This window comes from Oryctolagus cuniculus, chromosome 1 (assembly GCF_051225735.1).
Source record: "Oryctolagus cuniculus isolate XC-2025 breed Fujian yellow rabbit chromosome 1, ASM5122573v1, whole genome shotgun sequence".
NCBI classification, from domain to species: domain Eukaryota; kingdom Metazoa; phylum Chordata; class Mammalia; order Lagomorpha; family Leporidae; genus Oryctolagus; species Oryctolagus cuniculus.
This window is the reverse complement of record NC_142867.1, coordinates 154,041,040-154,061,723: the sequence shown is the minus strand read 5'-3', so window position 1 is coordinate 154,061,723 and position 20,684 is coordinate 154,041,040. Positions and strand designations below refer to the sequence as shown.

General features: G+C 42.8%; 1 protein-coding gene across 3 annotated transcripts in view; it reads left to right on the top strand.

Moving 5' to 3' along the window:
- The window catches only part of PCSK5 (proprotein convertase subtilisin/kexin type 5), a 442,208-nt gene that overhangs the window by 334,435 nt on the left and 87,089 nt on the right, over positions 1 to 20,684 (top strand). For all 3 annotated transcript variants that reach the window (XR_001793338.4, XM_089336653.1, XM_051858772.3), the window contains 3 exons: positions 7,417 to 7,553; positions 12,765 to 12,971; positions 14,054 to 14,122. Coding sequence is in view for 2 of the 3 variants with exons in the window: in XM_089336653.1 (XP_089192779.1) it covers positions 7,417 to 7,553; positions 12,765 to 12,971; positions 14,054 to 14,122 (413 nt within the window). In the remaining variant the exon portion in view is untranslated. The remainder of the gene's footprint in view (positions 1 to 7,416; positions 7,554 to 12,764; positions 12,972 to 14,053; positions 14,123 to 20,684) is intronic.

The window sequence follows — 20,684 nt, the reverse complement described above, 5'->3', positions numbered from 1 at the left end:
GTTTCTTGTAGGCAGAAATTAGATGGGTTTTATTTTTTATTTTTTTTAAAGCTTTTCTTTTTCTTTTTTTTTTTTTTTTTTTTTTTTGACAGGCAGAGTAGACAGTGAGAGAGAGAGACAGAGAGAGAAAGGTCTTCCTTTTGCCGTTGGTTCACCCTCCAATGGCCGCCGCTGCAGCCGGCACACCGCGCTGATCCGATGGCAGGAGGCAGGATCCAGGTGCTTTTCCTGGTCTCCCATGGGGTGCAGGGCCCAAGCACCTGGGCCATCCTCCACTGCACTCCCTGGCCATAGCAGAGAGCTGGCCTGGAAGAGGAACAACAGGGACAGAATCCGGCGCCCCAACCGGGACTAGAACCCGGTGTGCCGGCGCCGCAAGGTGGAGGATTAGCCTATTGAGCCACGGCGCCGGCTGATGGGTTTTATTTTTTAAACCTTTCAGCCAGTCTGTATCTTTTAACTGGATAGCTGAGGCCATTTACATTCAAGGTGACTATTGACAAGTAAAGACTTGGCACAGCCATTCTTCTATAAGTATTGCTATTGTTTATTTTGGATTTACTTTGTACTTTTACCAGAAGATTTTCTGCCTTCACGTTCTTTCACAATGATGACCATCTTTCTGTGTTTCTGTGTGCAGCAGCACATCTTAAAGCATCTTTCCTAAGGTTGGATGAGTGGTAACAAATTATTTCAATTTCTGTTTGTTAAGGAAGGTCTTTTTTTAACTTTTATTTAATAAATATAAATTTCCAAAGTACAACTTTTGAATTATAGTGGCTTTTCCCCCCATAACCTCCCTCCTACTTGCAACCATCCCATCTCCCACTCCCTCTCCCATCCCATTCTTCATCAAGATTTCTTTTCTTTTCTTTCTTTTTTTTTGACAGGCAGAGTTAAGACAGTGAAAGAGAGAGAGAGACAGAGAAAGGTCTTCCTTTTCCATTGGTTCACCCCGCAAATGCGCTGGCACCAATCCGAAGCCAGGAGCCAGGTGCTTCCCCCTGATCTCCCACGCAGGTGCAGGGCCCAAGCACTTGGGCCATCCTCCACTGCCTTCCCGGGCCACAGCAGAGAGCTGGACTGGAAGAGGAGCAACTGGGACAGAATCCGGTGCCCCAACCGGGACTAGAACCCTGGGTGCTGGTGCCACAGGTGGAGGATTAGCCTAGTTAGCTGCACTGCCAGCCCAAGATTTATTTCCAATTATCTTTATATACAGAAGATCAACTTAGTATATACTAAGTAAAGATTTCAACAGACTGCACCCACACAGACACACAAAGTATAGAGTACTGTCTGAGTAGTAGTTTTACCATTAATTCTCATAGTACAACACATTAAGGACAGAGACCCTACTTGTGGAGTAGGTGCACAGTGACTCCCATTGAATTAACAATTGACACTCATATTTATGAAGTCAGTAATCACCCGAGGCTCTTGTCATGAGCTGCCAAGGCTACGGAAGCCTGTTGAGTTCACAAACTCTGATCTTATTTAGACGAGGCCATAGTCAAAGTGGAAGTTCTCTCCTCCCTTCAGAGAAAGGTACCTCCTTCTTTGATGGCCCGTTCTTGCCACTGGAATCTCACTCACAGAGATATTTCATTTAGGTCATTTTTTGCCACAGTGTCTTGGTTTCCCATGCCTACAAAACTCTCATGGGTTTTTAGCCAGATCCGAATGCCTTAAGGACTGATTCTGAGGCCAGAGTGCTGTTTAGGGCATTTGCCATTCTATGAGTCTGCTGTGTATCCTGCTTCCCATGTAGGATCATTCTCTCTTTTTTAATTATATCAGTTATTATTTGCAGACACTGGTCTTATTTATGTGATCCCTTTGACACTTAATCCTATCATTATGATCAATTATGAACTTAAACTGATCACTTTAACAAATAAGATGGCATTGGTACATGCTACCTTGGTGGGTTTGAATTGGAATCCCTGGCACATTTCTAGCTCTACCATTAGGGGTAAGTCTGAATGAGCATGTGCTGAACTGTACATCTCTTCCCTCTCTTACTCCCACTCTTATATTTAACAGTGATCACTTTTCAGTTAATTTTAAATGTTCAGGATGTAAGGTCTTTATTTTGCCTTCATTCATAAATGAGAGCTTTGCAGGGTACAGTACTTTGAGTTGACAGTTTTTTTTTCTCTTAAGACTTGGAATATATCTCTCCATTGGGTACACATTCAAACCATATCAGGTAGACTTGTGTTTACACAATACAAGTCAGGAGCATCTGCTTTATGTCTGGCTCTGAGTTAGGTACAGGGTCTGAGAGTTCTTTAAGATGTTTTCTCTGGGAGCTGGGATTTGGCCTAGCAGGGAAAGCCAACATCTGCAATGCCGGCATCCCATATGGGTGGCAGTTTGTGTCCCACCTGCTCCACATCCAGTCCAGCTCACTGCAAAGGGCCTAGGAAAAGCAGTGGAAGATGGCCCAAGTACTTGTGCCTTTGCTACCTAAGAGGCCTGGAAGAAGCTCCTGGCTTTGCGTTGGCCCAGCTCTGGCCCTTGTGGCCATCTGGGGAGTGAATCAATGGATAGAATATCTGTGTGTGTGTGTGTGTGTGTGTGTGTGTGTCTGTAACTCTTCCAAATAAATAAATAAATCTTTAAGAATAAAGATGTTTTCCCTGCCTTCAGATCACAGTCAACCAATGGGTAAGCTGTTAGGTACAAGCAAGAGCAGGGGAAATTTAACACTCTGCTGCATCCATAGAAGGTTAGACGCCTGATACAAACCGCAGCTGTAGATGATGCAGCCACTGCCCAAACCATAAAAGGAGGAAGCAGGTTTGTGAAGGGGGAACAAATACCCTATTCTCTCTCTGCTCTCAGCCCCTGACAACCTGCAGTGTTTCTCCATGTTAAAAGATACTAGAGGCCACTGGGGAACAGCTCCTGAGTGTGGGACCCAGTCTTTATTGGCTTTGCTTCCATGACACAAATGGACAGAGAATGGAGAAAAATAGATCTGAAGTGGAGATGAAAACAGGCCAAGAAATAGGCACAATAGTTGATCTCTCTGAGCCTCTTCCTGTTCTTATAAATATGAGTATCTCTAGCAGTCCTGGCAAAATATGGATAATCCCTAAAGAGACTTTCTCTGGGAGAGAAATGTTTCAAATCACCTTACAGGTTTGTTTCAAAATAATATAGGAAAGAAGAAAATTGGTGATGATATAAATGAAGTAAGATTGGCCATGTGCTGATAATTATTGAAACAGTATAAATACAAGGGAGGGTGTAAAATTGTGTCTTTCATATATGTTTATAGATGTGTCTTTTTATATATGTTTAAACTTTTCCAATAATAACAATTTTTAAAGAGAATTTAACCCTAAAATTGTTTTAGGGGAAATGAAAATTTTATAGTCATCTCTGCATCTTGCAGCTCACTTCTCTTTACATTTGTACGAATCCTTGGGTTTTGCTCCCTGAAGACCAATGAAAGCCAGGAGTGAATAAGTGCCCTTTGCCACTGTATTTAACATGCAAAGCTTTATAATTCATAGTCCTCATTGACCAAGCTAATGTCCCAACTCAGTCCTAAGGGGGATTCAGAGTCAATAAACTAATTAAAAGTCTTTAAAAGAGAGTTCTATTCTTATCCACCCTCAAATGTTTTATTTGAAGTGCTTCTATGAATTCAGAGAAAAAGATATTATGAGATTTCATTCTGTTAGAACATTAAAGCACCAAGAAATCACATTAAGTGGCCTTGTGATGACTTTAATTAGGGCAAGCTGACAATCAGCAGAAGACCAGCTCACTTGCCACCTCTTCCCTTAGAGTTCACATCTCTCTCTCTGTCTCTCTCTCTCTCTGTGTGTGTGTGTGTGTGTGTGTGTCTCTCTCTCTTTCACACACTCACACACACAGACACACACACACCCTAGAAACTTCTAGAATATTCAGTGTCAGTGTTGAGATCAGCTCTGCCCAGCTTCTTGGCATTTGGCTCTGCCACCTTCTTCCTTTCTGAGAGCGAGCCCTGGTGGTCCTGCAATGGACTAATGCCCATGGGAAGGTGGAGAGCATGCATGGGTTGAGGAAAGAGGCTCTTGGCCTGTAAAGATGAGTTCCCCTGGTCTCAGGAATCCATCACTGGTACAACTCGAAGTCCTAGAGGTGCCTTGCGAGCCTTTACAGAAAATTTTCATTGACCCCATTTTCCACTTTCACGGAGCCAAGTATCTCCAGGATTCTCCTCCATCAGAGAAAGTTTGTTGGTGTCCATAGAAAACTGTGGCCTTTTGAAATGGGACTTTGCTTCAAATTTCTCAGCAGTTTTTCTTGAGATTGATGGAGGGTGAAAGAGAATTGCTACAGTTCAGTGTGTGACTATTTTCTCCATCCTTCTGTCTTCAGAATCGTGCTCTTAGAAAAGCTGAGTTCATCACCTCTGCTTTCCTGCAGGTGGAGCAGGAGGGGGCGATATAAAGCACAATTCTTTCCTAAAATCAAGTGCTATTCATGGCCCTTTTCTCTGGTAGTGTGGAGTAGCAGTCTTGCTTCCTCCCCTGCTTCTGCATGACTTTCAATGGTTCCCCATGAGAATAACAGGCCATTGCTCCCAAAAGAAATGATCCCCCCAAACAATTTGTCATCTCTCACCATAAAGGACAAGTGATGATGTGCTTTATATCTTAAACTGAGTTTAGTGACAAAATGAACCACTAGAATTAGGCACCCTTGGGGCCGGCGCTGTGGTGCAGTGGGTTAATGCCCTGGTTTGAAGCACTGGCATCCCATATGGGCGCCGGTTCTAGTCCCGGCTACTCCACTTTCAATCCAGCTCTCTGTTGTGGCCTGGGAAAGCAGTGGAAGATGGCCCAAGTGCTTGGGCCCCTGCACCCCCATGGGAGACCAGGAAGAAGCTCCTGGCTCCTGGCTTTGGATCGGCGCAGCTCCGGCCATTGTGGTCAATAGGGGAGTGAACCAGCAGGTGGAAGATGTCTCTCTCTCTCTCTCTCTCTGCCTCTCCTCTCTCTGTAACTCTGACTTTCAAATAAATAAATAAAGCTCTTTCTCCATTGCTGCAGAATAGCCAGCAGCTTCCTTGTTCAAAACCCTCAGAAAGGGCTCATGCAGGTGTTTAAATTTTTTAGGGTTTATTTATTTATCTGAAGAAGAGAGAGAGGGAGAGAGAGAAAGACAGAGAGAGAGAGAGAGAGAGAGAGAGCTCTTCTATCCACTGGTTCACTCCCCCAAATGGCCTCAGTAGCCAGAGCTAGGCCAGTCCAAAGCCAGGAGCCAGGAGCTTCATCCAAATCTCCCCGCGGGTGGCAGGAGCCCCAGCTTAGGCCATGTTCTGATGCTTTCCCAGGCACATTAGCAGGGAGCGTGATGGGAAATGGAGCAGATGGGAATTGACCCGGTGCTCATGGGATCCCTGTGTCTCAGGTATTTGCTTAATCCAGGGAGCTGGATTGGAAGTGGAGCAGGACTCCAACAGGTGCTCCAATATGGGATGTCAGCAATGCAGGAGGTAGCTTAACTTACTACACCACAACACTGGCCTCTAAAGAAAATTTTCACTGATGGCATATTCCTTCCTGAAAGGAATTTAGCAAGGAAACAAACTTCCAGAACTAAACACCCCTTTGCAGCAGAACATGGAGTAGCTTCCTTATTCAAAACCCCGAGATAGGTCTCACGTGGTTTTTCTTGTAAGGAGGGTGGGGGTGATAGAGCCAGGATGGAGCTGAGCCTCTTCCTCATCAGCATTTGTGCCATCAGCTAAAGATCTGGGTTGCAGGAACAGGTGGCTCCTTCCACACCATGATGCAGGGGATCTTTTGCCACAACGGCTAGATGTGTGTGTGTCTGTTTAGGGCTGCAACTCCAGGCTCTGAAGTGGTTTGACACAATTGTTGGTTCTAGTGGTGTTGGATATGGTGACTAGAATCTGAGGCGCTGGGAGTCCAGAAGGAAGATGACTTCTGTCTTATGTTGTTGGCTTGCATCCCATTCTGTTTCCAAACATGCAAATAACACTGGCTTACCAGGTGTCGAATACAGGAGATGGGAGACTGCAGGTGACATGCTATTCAAATGTTTTCTCCTCCCCAGTTTCATTCAAACCCAGAATTGAAATGGCCCACCCCACCCCCAGCTTGGTGGATTTTCATAAACCAGTGCCACACCAGGAACAAAGTTGCTCAAGGCCTGTAAATGGCCGTTTGTGTGGTGTCCAGCCTGAGTGGGGAGAGGTGGTAGAGAGAAGAGGCAGCTCTTCTCTTTCTTTGTAGGCCCACTCAGCTCTCCTGGGCCTGGGTGGCAGCCTTCTAACCTCAGGAACATGTGCCTGCTCTGTGCTCCTGGGACCCCACAATGCATACAATCACTACCACTCTTAGGAAGCTCCAAGAGATGCCAATTGGATACTGCCTGTATTGTTTGGGAATCCTTCTGCAAATTCCCCGGTAACACAGGCTATCCTTGAGCACTGGTTCTCCAAGTCCAGACCAGAAGCATTCGTTTCACCTGAGAACTTGTTAGAAATGCAAGTTCTCAGCTCTTCCTTTCCCAAGACCTACAAATTAGACACTGGCGTGGACACCAGGTGCACACCCTCACATTGCCTATCTGGCTTCTGTGTTTCATAAACGTCTTGTATTTTTCTGAGAAGAATTCTTGGATACAATTTATGTATCACATTTGATCTTTATAAGAAAAATAATGAAGAAAAACTGTGAAAATATTTATTATGACATCATGATATATATTACATGTATATAAAACTGAAGGTTTTAGAAACCCACGTCCTATCTTATCTGTAATGCTTTCGTACGTATTCACAAACATGGTCAGAAAATAGAGACTGTAATGCCTACAGGTCAGGAAATGCTTGCACAAATGACACTCAAAGTCAGACTTCTTTGATTACTTGCTGTATGCAGAGGGCCAGGCTTGTAAGTAGCACTTAATCTTGTGCTTTGTTCAATGCTGCAAGAGCCCCTGGAGCTGGCATTTCCCTTCCAAAGTATGGGTTTGCTGGGAAGTAATGGAAGAATATTTTCTCCATGACCTTTGGATTCAGAGGCCCATTTAGTGTCTTGATGGTTCAGAGACCTGGAATGACTGCTGGCCAGGTTTTTCTGGGGCCTGCAATATGGGTTTAATCCCTGTGGGCACCAGTTAACTTGTTTGGAAACAGACTCAGAACTGTATCCCCAGCCAGTACTGGCATGCCTGCTGTTGGGACCAAATCTTGGGCCACGGATGGCTACATGACTAATATTTCACATGTTCTAAGATGATCAGTCCCAGGCACCCCTCTTGTTTCTGAAACAATGAAATCAAATCTGTACAGTGCAACATGACTTCCACATGTTCAGATACTTAGGAGCATTCTGGAAACTCACCCTGACAAGTTCTAAAAGTCTGTTCTTCCTCTAGGATTTTTGATAACGGTCGCTGCGTTTTGAGCTGTCCTTCACAGAAATTTGAATTTGACAACCAATGCCATCCATGCCACCACACTTGCCAAGGATGCCAAGGAAGTGGGCCTTCCAACTGCACCTTCTGTGGAGCAGGTGAGGGAGATGCTGTGGACCCCCTCTGCCTTGCCTCAAACCTGTTCTTTCCCCCTCACCACCCTGGGGACTGATCCAGATGCCATGTCTCCAGGCTGAGGGTTGAAATTAGACAGCTGTAGATTAGATAGCCTGGCCTGTAGCACCCTGAAGGTTATGTTTGCTGTCAGGACATGTAAACCTTGTTCACATTATTATAGAAGCTGACTCACTGCCCCCAAGGAGAAGAGAAAGGAGCTCCGAGACATCTTCCCAGGCACGGAGAAAGAAAGGGCACAGAAGCATGATGTCAGGTGGGAAATTGGCAGGAAAGCTAAGACTGGTTGAGGTTCAAGTAGAAAGCTAGGGAATTAGGCAAGACATTCCATCTTTTAGGAAACTCTCATATAAAAGGCCACGTCAGGGTCTTCTCAGAGCTCGGCTGTGGATTTAGAAGGTGTCAGAGCCAGCAGGAAGAAGGATTCATCTCCAATCACTACAAACGTGACCGTTAGTGTCCAAGCTTAACTCCTCTCAGTTTCCTGCCATCATTGAATTATATTCCATAGTCTCAAAGGTCCTGTGCAGCTTGTCCCTTGATTCCTCCCTCCCTAGCCTCATCTCACTCACACGCTGATACCCTACTTTGTCACCAGTAGACCAGATTCATATTATATTTGTTCTACAGAATATTCTAAATTTGACCCATGTTTATTTTTTAAATATTTATTTATTTATTCATTTGAAAGTCAGAGTTACAGAGAGAGAGAGAGAGATGTGTTCCATTCAATGATTCACTCCTCAATTGGCCACAACAGCCGGGAGCCAGGGGCTTCTTCTAGGTCTCCCATGTGAATGCAGGGGCCCAAGGACTTGGGCCATCTTCTACTGCTTTCCCAGGCCATAGTAGAGAGCTGGATCAGAAGTGAAGCAGCTGGGACTTGAACCAGTGCCCATATGGGATGCTGGTGCCTCAGGCCAGGGTGTTAACCCACTGCGCCACAGCACTGGCCCCCACCCATATTTAAATGTTGAGAAATTTTGAGTAAAAATCTGAGTTTTTTTGTTTCTCTTGAGAGCTCAGAAGATGTGGCAACACTGGGCCTGCACTTCCCAAATCATTGGCTTTCTCTTTCTGCATAGTCCTCACCTGTCTCACTATCACCTCACCAGCTGTCTCACTATCCTGAGGCTGTCAGTTACCATAATATACTTACACCATTTTCCTGGTGGGTTATTTGTCTATTCTTGCTTATAATAAAACCGAGGAAAATGAAAAAATTGCAGGTATCATGCATTTGCAGGAAAACAGTGGATAACACATTTCTTTATAAAAATTATATTATTTCTTTGTATTTCATATATAAGCAAATTATATCTCTGTCATATTTTATGTCTAGTCCACCATATTCTATTTCCTTTTTCACCTATAAGATGGTGATAGTGGTTGTATCTGTTAGAGTTATTATAAAAGTTAAATGAAATTATGTGATATAAAATAAGAAAGCATTTAGAATAAGGTCAAGCACATAGCACTCAATGAATATTAAATATTCTTATGTTCATTTCTATTATTGTTCTTGTTGTTCTTTGTATCTGTTTGCTTCTCTGATCATTTGAGTTTCTCTTGCTTCAAAGACTTCACTTGTGAGGTTTTCACCCAATCTAAATTTCCACACATAGCAGAAAATTAGAGTGAAGTTTAGTTGCTAAACAACTAAACAAGTAGCATCCTGTAGCTACTTGGACCAATCTACACATAAAATGCTTAGCATTTCTGCTGTATTTCCTATTTGAAAAGCTATGTTGGGGCTAGTGTTGTGACTCAGTGGGGTAAGTCACAGGCTATGAGGCCAGCATCCCATATGGGCACCAGTTCAAGGCCCAACTGCTCCACTTCTGATCCAGCTGTCTGTTAACAAGCCTGGAAGAGTAGTGGAAGATGCCAAAGTCCCGGGACACTGCACTCTCTTGGGAGACCTGGACGGAGTTTCAGGCTCCTCTCTTCAGCTTGGCCCAGTCCTGGTTGTTGTGATCATTTGAGGGGTGAACCACTGGATGGAAGATCTCTTACACATTCTCTCTCCCCCCCCCCCCACAATCCAGCAAGGGGGGTTGTCCTCATGTATTGCAAAATAAGGAAAAGAATATTAGAAAGCCTACCACAGGCCGGTGAAGAAACACCACTTCCAGCTCTAATGAGCAGAGGAGACTTCATGGAGAAGATGTTGTTTAGCAATCCCTGATTTAGCAGATTCTCTGCCAACTACAGCTTGATGTCTCTAGTTCAGGAAGTATTAGTGCAGAAACTGCAGCCGAGACCATGAAGCGATGATGCTAGAAAAGATAATAAATACCTGAAAATCTTCTGATCACGGTCACACCTATCTACCCACAGAAGCCTCTCCCACCAGTGTGGGGGAGATTCCATCCCTTGTCTATTTGTAACTTCACTAAGGTTTATATGTGAATCCTTATGACAATGCAAATCACCAGTCATGTCGGTAAAGATATGAAGATTTTCCTCTTGATTTATCTTCTACCAAATTAGACCCAAAGCTAAGTTCAATCAAGCACCCTGCAGCTACAATAAGCCAAATGTTGAAGTGAACTTCATGAAATTTATTTTCAGAGTCATCCCAGCTTTCCTTACATCCTTTCCCATAGTCCTCTTCCCTCATGACTTCAACCTTCAACGTTCCTTTCCTTCTACAGGCCCACTGTCTCCACACTGGCCCGTCTTCTCTTCTTAGCTGCCAAGAAATGCTCTGGTAACAGTTCATTAGTCATCAGAACAAATGAAAGCCCAGCTGAGCCTCTTTTGGAGTTCCTTGCATTTTAATTCTTGTGTCATGAAATCCCATGAAGGATTTTGGTGCCTAACAAAAATATCAGTTCTCTACCACTGGAACTGGGTTCTCCTACACGCTATTGTAAAAAATTAAATTTGGAGAGCCTGGGAAAGTATCCAAAAACTTATGCATAATATTTAATCTTTGAACTATCCGACTTATCACTCATAAGTAAATGAGCTGACGTATTACTCAAGCTATTAGAAATATGACAAAATATTAACATAATCCTGAGCCAATCTATGGAGAAATCTAGCCATGGTCAAGGCATCTAAGTGGCCTCTCCTTGTCTGATTTGCATGTTTTCAAAAACTGAGATCCCCCTCCAAACTTCATCCTTTAAGCCCACATTATAATACCCAGAGGGGTTCAAATAACAAAACCACATCTGAACAATAAAAACAGGATTGAAGAACATTTCCTCAGAAATTTTGCTATCATTTTTTAAGATTATTGATCCAGTTGGATATATTTGATAAACTGAATATTTCCAATTTCAAATTTACTCACTCATTCAACAAATACACATTTAGAACCTCCTGGATGTTGGACTGCCTCCAACACCTGGATCCTGAGTACATGTTCTGTGAAGGTGCAGGGGAGATAACACAACCACTGCAGGGAGGAGAAGTGAATTCCCCATTGCTCTCCATCAGACCTTCCCACCTGCATCTGACAAGTTGGTTACTCTTTTGTGAGGGAGTCATGGTAGCCCTGGGGTTTGCTAGGATTTCGTAGAGTGACTGAAAAAACATAACTGGGAAAGGCAATCTTTGCCATCTCCTGAGATCCCACGTTCCACCAGATCAGAGTTCTGTGTTCCATGACCTTTATCTATAATTGTAGAATCACCAAATATGCATCACGTCTCCCCAACGCACTCCTTCCCTTGCAGGGGTGGGAAACCTTTTTTTGATCAAAGGTCATTTGAATATTTATAGCATCATTCATGCATCATATAAAATTAACAACTTAAACACTAGCCTGCTATAGAGTTTTGAATGTTGAGTCCCTCCTGGGGTTGCCTTGGCAGGTCAGACCAAATGATTTTGTAGGCCTTACACAGCCTGAGGGCCAAACATTCCTCACCCCTGCTAAAGGATATTGTTCTTCTAAATCTGACCTGGAAGGAGCAGAAATTTTTTTCCACCACCTCTGTCAAAGCTCTCTTTTTTTCTTAGTGCTACAAAAACCAGCAGACTTCAGAGAGGTAATCACAATCAGAAAATAGGTAGATGGTAAACTGAGAATCCAACCATGTGTTTTGAAAATTACATTTCAATCAGGGCTTTAATTAAATAAGAAATATTACTGTAAACTATTTGAAACTTCCATACGTACAGGTAGAAAAAAGTTGAATACCAGCAATTTCTGTGGTTCAATCTGACATACTGATACTGACTCAGTTTCTGGGTTTGCAACATAAGGTTAGCACTGTCTTTATCTACACATCAGTGGTCTTGCATATTGAAGGTCAATAGTTTCAGGTCTTCATGGAAAAGATCATATGACGAGTGGACACTAGACGGAGAGTGTTCAGGCTAGGAGATCCATGAGCTTCAGAAGCAGGATCTTATGAGAAGTAAGATTCAGAGAAGATGGATGCCCTTGACATATTCATCACAAAATCCCCAGGAGAGTGGGAGTAGTTTGAGTTACTACATATTAATCTTAATTTTGTTTTTATATTTGTAACTGATTATAATCCATTATAATTAATTGCATCTTTGTAACTGTTTAGCATTTTCCATTCCCTCCAGGAACAAATTACCATAGTTTGCCATAATGGGGGTACTGCTGATTCTTTCCTTATGGAGCCCAGCATTAACAGAAATTGGAAACCCTCGGGAATGCATGTAAAAGAGTCAAAGACACTTGGTCTAGTGCTTCAGTGAGCCTGTCTTCACGGGAATTGGCAGCTGGGCAGAAAATCACACCCGAGACAGTTAACACAAGCATGTAATCTTGATAATAATTCAAAACCATTTTAAAAGATTGTACTTTCATCAAGCATGTCTGTCATTAAGCACATCTTAATTCCCGTGGGACCTCTGTAGCCCTTCAAGTCTAAGAGGTTCCTTGGATATCGAAAGAGCCCTGGGGGAAGTTCAACACATTTTGAGTTATAGGTTTTCAGGGCATGATTTGTAGTTTTGCTAGTCACTCAAATACATAAAATACTGGAAAATTATTCCCTACAAGGAAAACTTTTCAACTACAAGGATACAGACACAGCACTTTGCACTCTATTGGTATAGTCTTGCTCACCCAGGAACAAAAGCACTCTGTCATTTTGTTTTTTAATAAAATGTCTTATATATCAACCTCATGGATAATTTGGGATATTTTCTCTTTTTTCATTTCCCCTCTAAATGGACAGACAAACATGGCCAGGAGCGCTTCTTGTACCTGGGGGAATGTCGACAGAGCTGCCCAGCAGGCCACTACCCTGCAAAGGGGCACACCTGCCTGCCCTGCCCAGACAACTGTGAGGTTTGCCATAGTCCACAGATCTGCACGAGATGCATGAGCGGCTACTTCCTGCTGCCCACCAACCACACCTGCCAGAAGCTGGAGTGTGGGCAAGGTGAGGCTGCACGGGGCCCTGCCAAGGAGGTGGGATGAAGGCTTAACCTCTGGATATCCTGCATTTGAGTTGCCTTCCTGGTTTTGATGTCACCACTTGGGATGACTTTCGTTGACTCCATGTATTAAGTGGAAACCTTGGTATAGCCGCTCCCTTTTTCCTTGCCATCAACTCTTTCCCTGAGTTTCCCAGACACAGTCCAAGGTCATGGGGATAGAGCTAATCACATCAGAAGTGACCTTGAGCAGAGGGGTTGTGGACAAGACAGGGTGGAGAGAAAACTGAATTGGAAGCCAAAAGTCCTGGCCCTCAGTTGTCTCCTTCCCAATTACCAGAGGCAAGACCCTGGGCAAAACGTCCAATCTCCCCATGTTCATTCGTCAAAGGGAGAGCCTGGCACCAAGGCAGTGTTGCAGTGAGAAGCCAATGAGAATCATCCCACCTAAAACTACTTGAAAATGTGAAATTGTTCGGTGGATCATATGTGTTACTGTCATTGCACGCATTCTTATTTTAAATGGGAAGAGGAAAATTAAAAACAAAACTAAAGAGTTTTGTTTTTTTTTTCTATGCAAGAATGCTGGTCTGCTCTGTGTTAAGAATTATGCTTGGTCTAATGCTAAATAGAGTCCCGAGACATTTTTTAAATGATGAAGGTGTGCTTTTCTGTTTCTTGCTAATGTTTGTGAATATACTGAAAGATTTAAAACTTAAAAAAAAATTCCAGTGGAACAGATAAAAGGGGAGACATAGGCTGTTCACTTACACATCCAATTCCATTTTCCCCAGAAGCAGAACTGATTTCTTTAATAAATAAAATCTACCAGCTTGACTTCAAAACCAGTTCCACGGCACAGAGTCCAACTTTGTTCCACTTGTACCCAATCAAGCTGATCCAATCTTTTAGATTAATAGGAGATAAAATGGTGAATGACACATATATGCTCAAGGATGGCTTTTGGCTTCACAGTTGCTCTATGATTTAGTTAAAAATCAACCACACACCAACATATTTTCGAAGTGATCAATTTGTCTCTGCTCAGTGGAAATGAGTTATGCTTTTCACTCTTCTTGCTGTGTAGGTGAAGTCCAAGACCCAGATTATGGAGAATGTGTGCCTTGTGAGGAAGGATGTCTGGGCTGCAGCGTGGGTATGTCATCCTCCTCTGCTACTTGATGAGTTGAAATAGCGATACTCTTTTTCAACATATCCTCATCCTGTCATTGTTTCAGTAGGGGGTGATGCTACTGTGGTCATCCTCAGTGTCACCATCAGCCCTCATTATGTAGGCTTACTCCAGCACGAAACAGGGTCGCCATGAGGGGACACTGATTTGGGGGCAATAATTAGGTCTCTCGTCTTTATGAAACTCGAGTTGAGTAAAGGATGGTAATACCGTTTCCTCTGGCTGTTAGCTGGTTGTTGTGGGATGCCTCTAAGCAACCCCTTTTCAAGGTGTCTGAGACTCAGCTTTTCAAGGTGGTAAATTTTGATGATGAATGATGAACAAACTCAAGTGAAGAAATGCTTAATTACTCTAATTCATGTGGTGTATGAAATTCAAAAGCTTGTGGGTAAAGAGATGGGATGGGATGGGAGGGTAGCTCTGTGGCTTAGTGGGTTAAGCCACTGCCTGCAGCACTGGCATTCCATATGGGCACCAGTTCTGATCCAGCTCTCTGCTAATGTGTCTGGGAAAGCAGCAGGGGATGGCCCAAGTTCTTGGGTCCCTGCTCCCATATGGGAGACCTGGATGAAACTCCTGGCTCCTGGCTTGGGCCTGGCCCAGTCCTGGCTGTTGTAGCCATTTGGAAAGTGAATCAGTGGATAGAAGATTTCTCCCTCTCTCTCTCTCACTCTCTCTCTCTCTCTCCCTTTCTGTGCGTGTGTGTGTGTGTGTCCCTCTGTCTGTAACACTGCCATTCAAATAAATCTTTAAAGGAGAATGGGGTTTCCTTTATAAAACAACTTGATTGTTTGAGGCCTAGGACAAGCCTTAGAGAAGAAAGATGGGAATCCCCATTATGCAAGGACAAATCCTTGTCCGTCTACCATATGAAAATATAATGGCCGGCGCCGCGGCTCACTAGGCTAATCCTCCGCCTAGTGGCACCGGCACACCGGGTTCTAGTCCCGGTTGGGGTGCCGAATTCTGTCCCTGTTGTTCCTCTTCCAGTCCAGCTCTCTGCTGTGGCCCAGGAGTGCAGTGGAGGATGGCCCAGGTCCTTGGGCCCTGCACCTGCATGGGGGACCAGGAGGAAGCACCTGGCTCCTGGCTTCAGAGCCGGCCACAGCGGCCATTGGGGGGTGAGCCAATGGCAAAGGAAGACCTTTCTCTCAGTCTCTCTCTCACTGTCCACTCTGCCTGTCAAAAAAAAAAAAAAAAAAAGAAAATATAATAACCCCAAGTTCAGATCAGGGGCTCCTTTGGTGTCTCCCCTCACACTCCTGGCTCTCTAGTGGAGAATGCAGGGGGTACAGGTTGTAAGCTATTGGATGTAAACTGAGAAGTAGAGAGCCCACCAAACCCCAGGATCATACATTAATGTAAGTCACACAACATACAGAAAATAAGTAGCATGTAGGATCTTTGAAACAAAACACAAACTTCAGATTCATGGAATAATTTCTCTTCATGGAGCCTCTATGAAACCCTGCGACTGGCTGACTAGTGCTTCTAAAACATCGGTGTGCACACAAACCGTGAGAGGAATTTGTTCAAATGTAGATTTGGATTCCCCAGTCTAAGGTGGGCCTGAGCTACCCTGTGAGGCCGGTGCTCTTGCTCTGTAGAGCACTTAGGAAGTTGAAAGGAGTTAGACTGTGCCAGAATGAAGCAGACTTTGTTTCCTTAATTCTTTCTTTTTCTTTCTAAAAAAAAATTATTTATAAGTCAGAGTTACACAGAAAGATGAGGAGACAGAAAGAGAAATTTTCCATCCACTATTTCATTCCCCAGATGGCCACAACAGCCAGGCCTGGGCCAGGTGAAGCCAAGAGCCAGGAGCTTCAGGGTCTCCCACGTGGATGACAGAGGTACAAACACTTTAGCCATCTCTGCTGCTTTTCTCCGGCCATTTACAGTGAGCTGGATTGGAAATGGAGTAGACAGGACACGAACCAGCACCCATATGGGATGCCAGCATCATAGGCAGCAGGTTTACCCACTACACCACAACACCAACTCCCATGTTTCCTTAATTCTTAAATAATGTACACAAGTGCAGGTGTTTGTCCTAGTTGGTTAAGTGACTAGTTGTGACATCCAGTCCCATGTCAGAGTGCTTAGGATTTAGCCAATCTGCACTCCTGATTCCAGCTTCCTGCTAATGTAGATCCTGGGAGGCAACAGATGATGGCTCAAATGCTTGGGTTCTTGCAACCAAGAGACAGAATTTCTAGATCTTGGCTCCAGCCTGGTCCAGCCCAGCTATTGCAGACATTTGTGGAGTGAATCAGCAGATGGGAGTTCTATCTCTCTCTCCTTCTCTCTTTCTGCCTCTCAAATACATAAACTATGAAAGATTTTAAAATATTTTACATGAATTATAATGTGTCTGATGGCTGTTTCTCCTTTTCTTCTTTAAAGATTTTATTTATTTATTTGAAAGTCAGAGTTACACAGAGAGGAAGAAACACACACACACACACACACACGGAGTCCTTCCATCTGCTGGTTCACTCCCCAAATGGCCACAAGGGCTGCGGATTGTTCTCTGTCAGAGGATACACAAGACCAGCCCCTAGCAGTATTCATGAGACTTATGACATAGCTGTGTTCCTGTGCTCACAGGTGGGATTTAGCACAGCCAAAGGATACAATCTCAGAGGAGGCAAGACTCAGCTTCCAAGAGTCTGCCCCTGGTGGAGTCCCATGAGATGTGTTGCATTTTGCCTGCACAAGACCTAGCAACATGCCTAGGACATAATAAATGCATAATTAACGTACAGAAGATCCCTGACATAAGATAACTTGACTTATGATTTTTTGAATTTATGATAGTGTGAAAGCAATATCCATTCAGTTAAAAGTATCCTTGTATATTTTTGAACTGAATTCTGATCTTTCCCAGGCTGCTGATGTGTGGCAAAATCCTCTCTTTCTATGCTAGGCAGCAGCAGCAACAAGGGAGCCTACAGTCGGCCTTGTGGTCTCTGGAGGAAACAACTAATACTGCACAGGGCACCAAATTGCCAAGATTTTTTGGAAACAGATATTCTATAAATTACATGAGATACACAGCACATTATTATAAAATAGGATTTTTATTATTTAAGTCTGCTCAACTGTAGAACATGAAAAGTGATCTGACATATTAAGCTAGGTCAGGCTAAGCTAGGATGTTCAGTAGGGTAGATGTATTAAATGCATTTTCAACTTATTATATTTTCAATTTATAATGAGTTTATGCCATCGTAAGTAGAGGAGTATTTGTGTAAATATTTGTTGAATTTGAGAATTCAAAGCAGAGAGGCATGGCTCAGGATACCCAAGGATCTAGATTTGATGTTCTCTCTAATAAAACATTGCATACAACATACAACACAAAATAGAAATGGTTTTTCATAGAATAGTAGAACTATAAAGAGGAATTGAAGAGAATGGATTATTAAAGTTTATATTTTTCATTAAATATGAATACAAACTTTAAAAGATATGAATAATTTACTGCAGATTTTCCTGAGATTCTTCTTGGGAGAGGGGCATCCCCTTTAGAGAGAACTTAACTTTATTCCATTTCAGTCAGGTGTACTCATCTTTGGACCTGGTCTAGACAATCAGGAACTAGAGAAGATGTAATCTGTCACTTGGAGAGATCTCACTTAATTCTTTTTTTTTTTTTTTTTGACAGGCAGAGTGGACAGTGAGAGAGAGAGACAGAGAGAAAGGTCTTCCTTTGGCGTTGGTTCACCTTCCAATGGCCACCGCGGCCGGCGCACCACGCTGATCCTAAGCCAGGAGCCAGGTGCTTCTCCTGGTCTTCCATGGGGTGCAGGGCCCAAGCACTTGAGCCATCCTCCACTTTCTTCCCTGGCCACAGCAGAGAGCTGGCCTGGAAGAGGGGCAACCGGGACAGAATCCGGCGCCCCTACCGGAACTAGAACCCGGTGTGCCGGCGCTGCAAGGTGGAGGATTAGCCTAGTGAGCCGCAGCGTCGGCCCTCACTTAATTCTATGTAATAATTAGCTGTTAGAAATATGGGGGATTTTTTAAAGATATTTTTATTCCTTTGCAGATATTCCATGTACTATAGACAAACATGTGTCTTTTTTACCTATTAAGGAAAAACTCAAACTCCAGATTGGGATCTCATTTAGTTCCTGGGTGAACCAAAATATTTGTCATTCCAAGGAAAGAAAGCTGAACATATGACCTTGATAACGATTGTTTTCTCTGGAAGAATGGTGAACTTGATACTCTGAGATGGAATAAGAGTATTTTTATTATTTTGGGATTAGATTTATCTTCTTTATTAGTCTGTATACAAACAGATAACATTTTATATAATGCCATTTTGTTCCAAGAGTATTTCATGGAAATTCTTTGTCTTTCTAACTGGTATTGTGAGTGGATATTTTAATTAAGGTAAATCTAAGTTTTTTAGATTATATTTATTCACTAATCGAAGGGAAAGTGAGTGAAGTATTTTTTATCAAATATTTGAAGGCATTCTTTTTTTAAATTTTATTTAAGATATACAAGAATATATATCATATATACAGATTTAGGAACATAGTGACACTTTCCCCTTACCATCCCTCCTGCCCATGGTCAAACCCTTTCTCCTACCCCACATTCCCACTCTTAGTTTTTACAAAGATCTATTTTCAGTATGCTTAATGATCATATAATTAACCATACTCTAAGTAAAAGAGTTCAACAAATAGTATGAAGAGAAAGAAAAAAAATGTTCCTCAACAGAAGAGACAAGGGCTGTAAACAATCATCAGATCTCAAAATGCCTAGTTCATGCCAATACATCACATTTCAGGTACTCTATTAGTTACCTAGGATCAGGGAAAATATATGATATCTGTCTTTTTGAAACTGCATTATTTCATTAAGTATAATGGTTTCCAGCTGCGTCCATCTTGTTGCAAACGAGAGAATTTCATTTATTTTTACACCTGAGTAGTACTCCATAGTGTACGTATACCCTAATTTCTTTATCCAGTTAACAATTAATGGACATCTGGTTCCATATCTTAGCTATTGTGAATTGTGCTGCAATGAACATGGAGGTACATGTAACTCTTTCAGACGCTGATTTCTTTTGGTTTGGGTAAATTCCCAGGAGTGGGATGGCTGGATCATATGTTAGGTATGTATTTGGATTTCTGAGGTATCTCCATACTGTCTTCCACAGTGGCTGCACCAGTTTACATTCCCACCAACAGTGGACTAGGGTACCTTTTTCCCCACATCCTCGCCAGTATTTGTGGTTTGTTGATTTCTATATAAGAGCCATTCTAACTGGAGTGAGGTGAAACTTCATTGTGCTTTTGATTTGCATTTTCCTGATGGCTAGTGATCCTGAGCATTTTTTCATGTGTATGTTGGCCACTTTGATTCCCTCTTTTGAAAATTTATTATAGTCTCACCTTCCTGTTGAATTGATCCCTTAATCATTAAATAGTGCACTTTGCTGTCTCTTTTAATGGTTTTTATGTTAAAGACTATTTTGTCTGATATTAGGATGAATACGTCTACCCTTTTTTGCTTTCCATTTGTATGGAATATCTTTCCCCATCCTTTCACTTTCAGTCTGCATGTATCTTTGTTGGTGAGATGTGTGTCTTGTAGGCAACAAATAGATGGGTCTTGTTTTTAATCCATTCAGCCGGTCTGTGTGTTTTAGCTGGAGAGGCCATTTACATTGATAAGTAACAATTTGGCCCTGCCATTTTTCCATGACTATTCCTATTGTTTACTTTGAATGTCTTATGTACATTTCCTTGGGAATTTTCTGTCTTCACATTCTTTCTTTATTAAAAAAAATGTATTTATTATTTTATTTGAAAGTCAGAGTTACCCAGAGAGAGAAGGAGAGGTAGAGAGAGAGGTCTTCCATCTGCTGGTTGACTCCCCAGTTGGCCACAACGTCTGGAGTTGCATCAATCCGAAGCCAGGAGCCAGGAGCTTCTTCCGTCTCCTATGTGGGTGCAGGGGCCTAAGGACTTGAGCCATCTTCTACGCTTTCCCAGGCTATAGCAGAGAGCTGGATTGGAAGTGGAGCAGCTGGGACTGAACCAGTGCCCATATGGGATGCCGGCACTGTAGGCAGCAGCCTTACTGCTATGCCACAGCGCCAGCCCGCACATTCTTTCATAATAATGGCTGCCTTTCTGTGTTTCTGTGTGTAGCACATCCTTAAGCATCTTTTGTAAGGCTGGACATGTGGCGCACATTCTTTCAATTTCTATTTGTTATGGAAGATCTTTTTTTCACCTTCATTCTTAAAAGAGATTTGCAGGGTACAGTATTCTGGGCTGACAGTCTTTTTCTTTTAAGACTTCAACTGTATCTCACCTTTCCGTTCTAACCTGTAGGGTTTCGTATGAGAAGTCAGCAGTCAGTTTAATTGGAGGTCCTCTGAAAGTAATCTTGCATTTCCCTCATGCACATCTTAGAATCTTTTCTATGTTTTACTGAGGAGAGTTTGACTGCAATGTGTCATAGTAAAAATGTTTTCTGGTCATGCCTGTTGGGA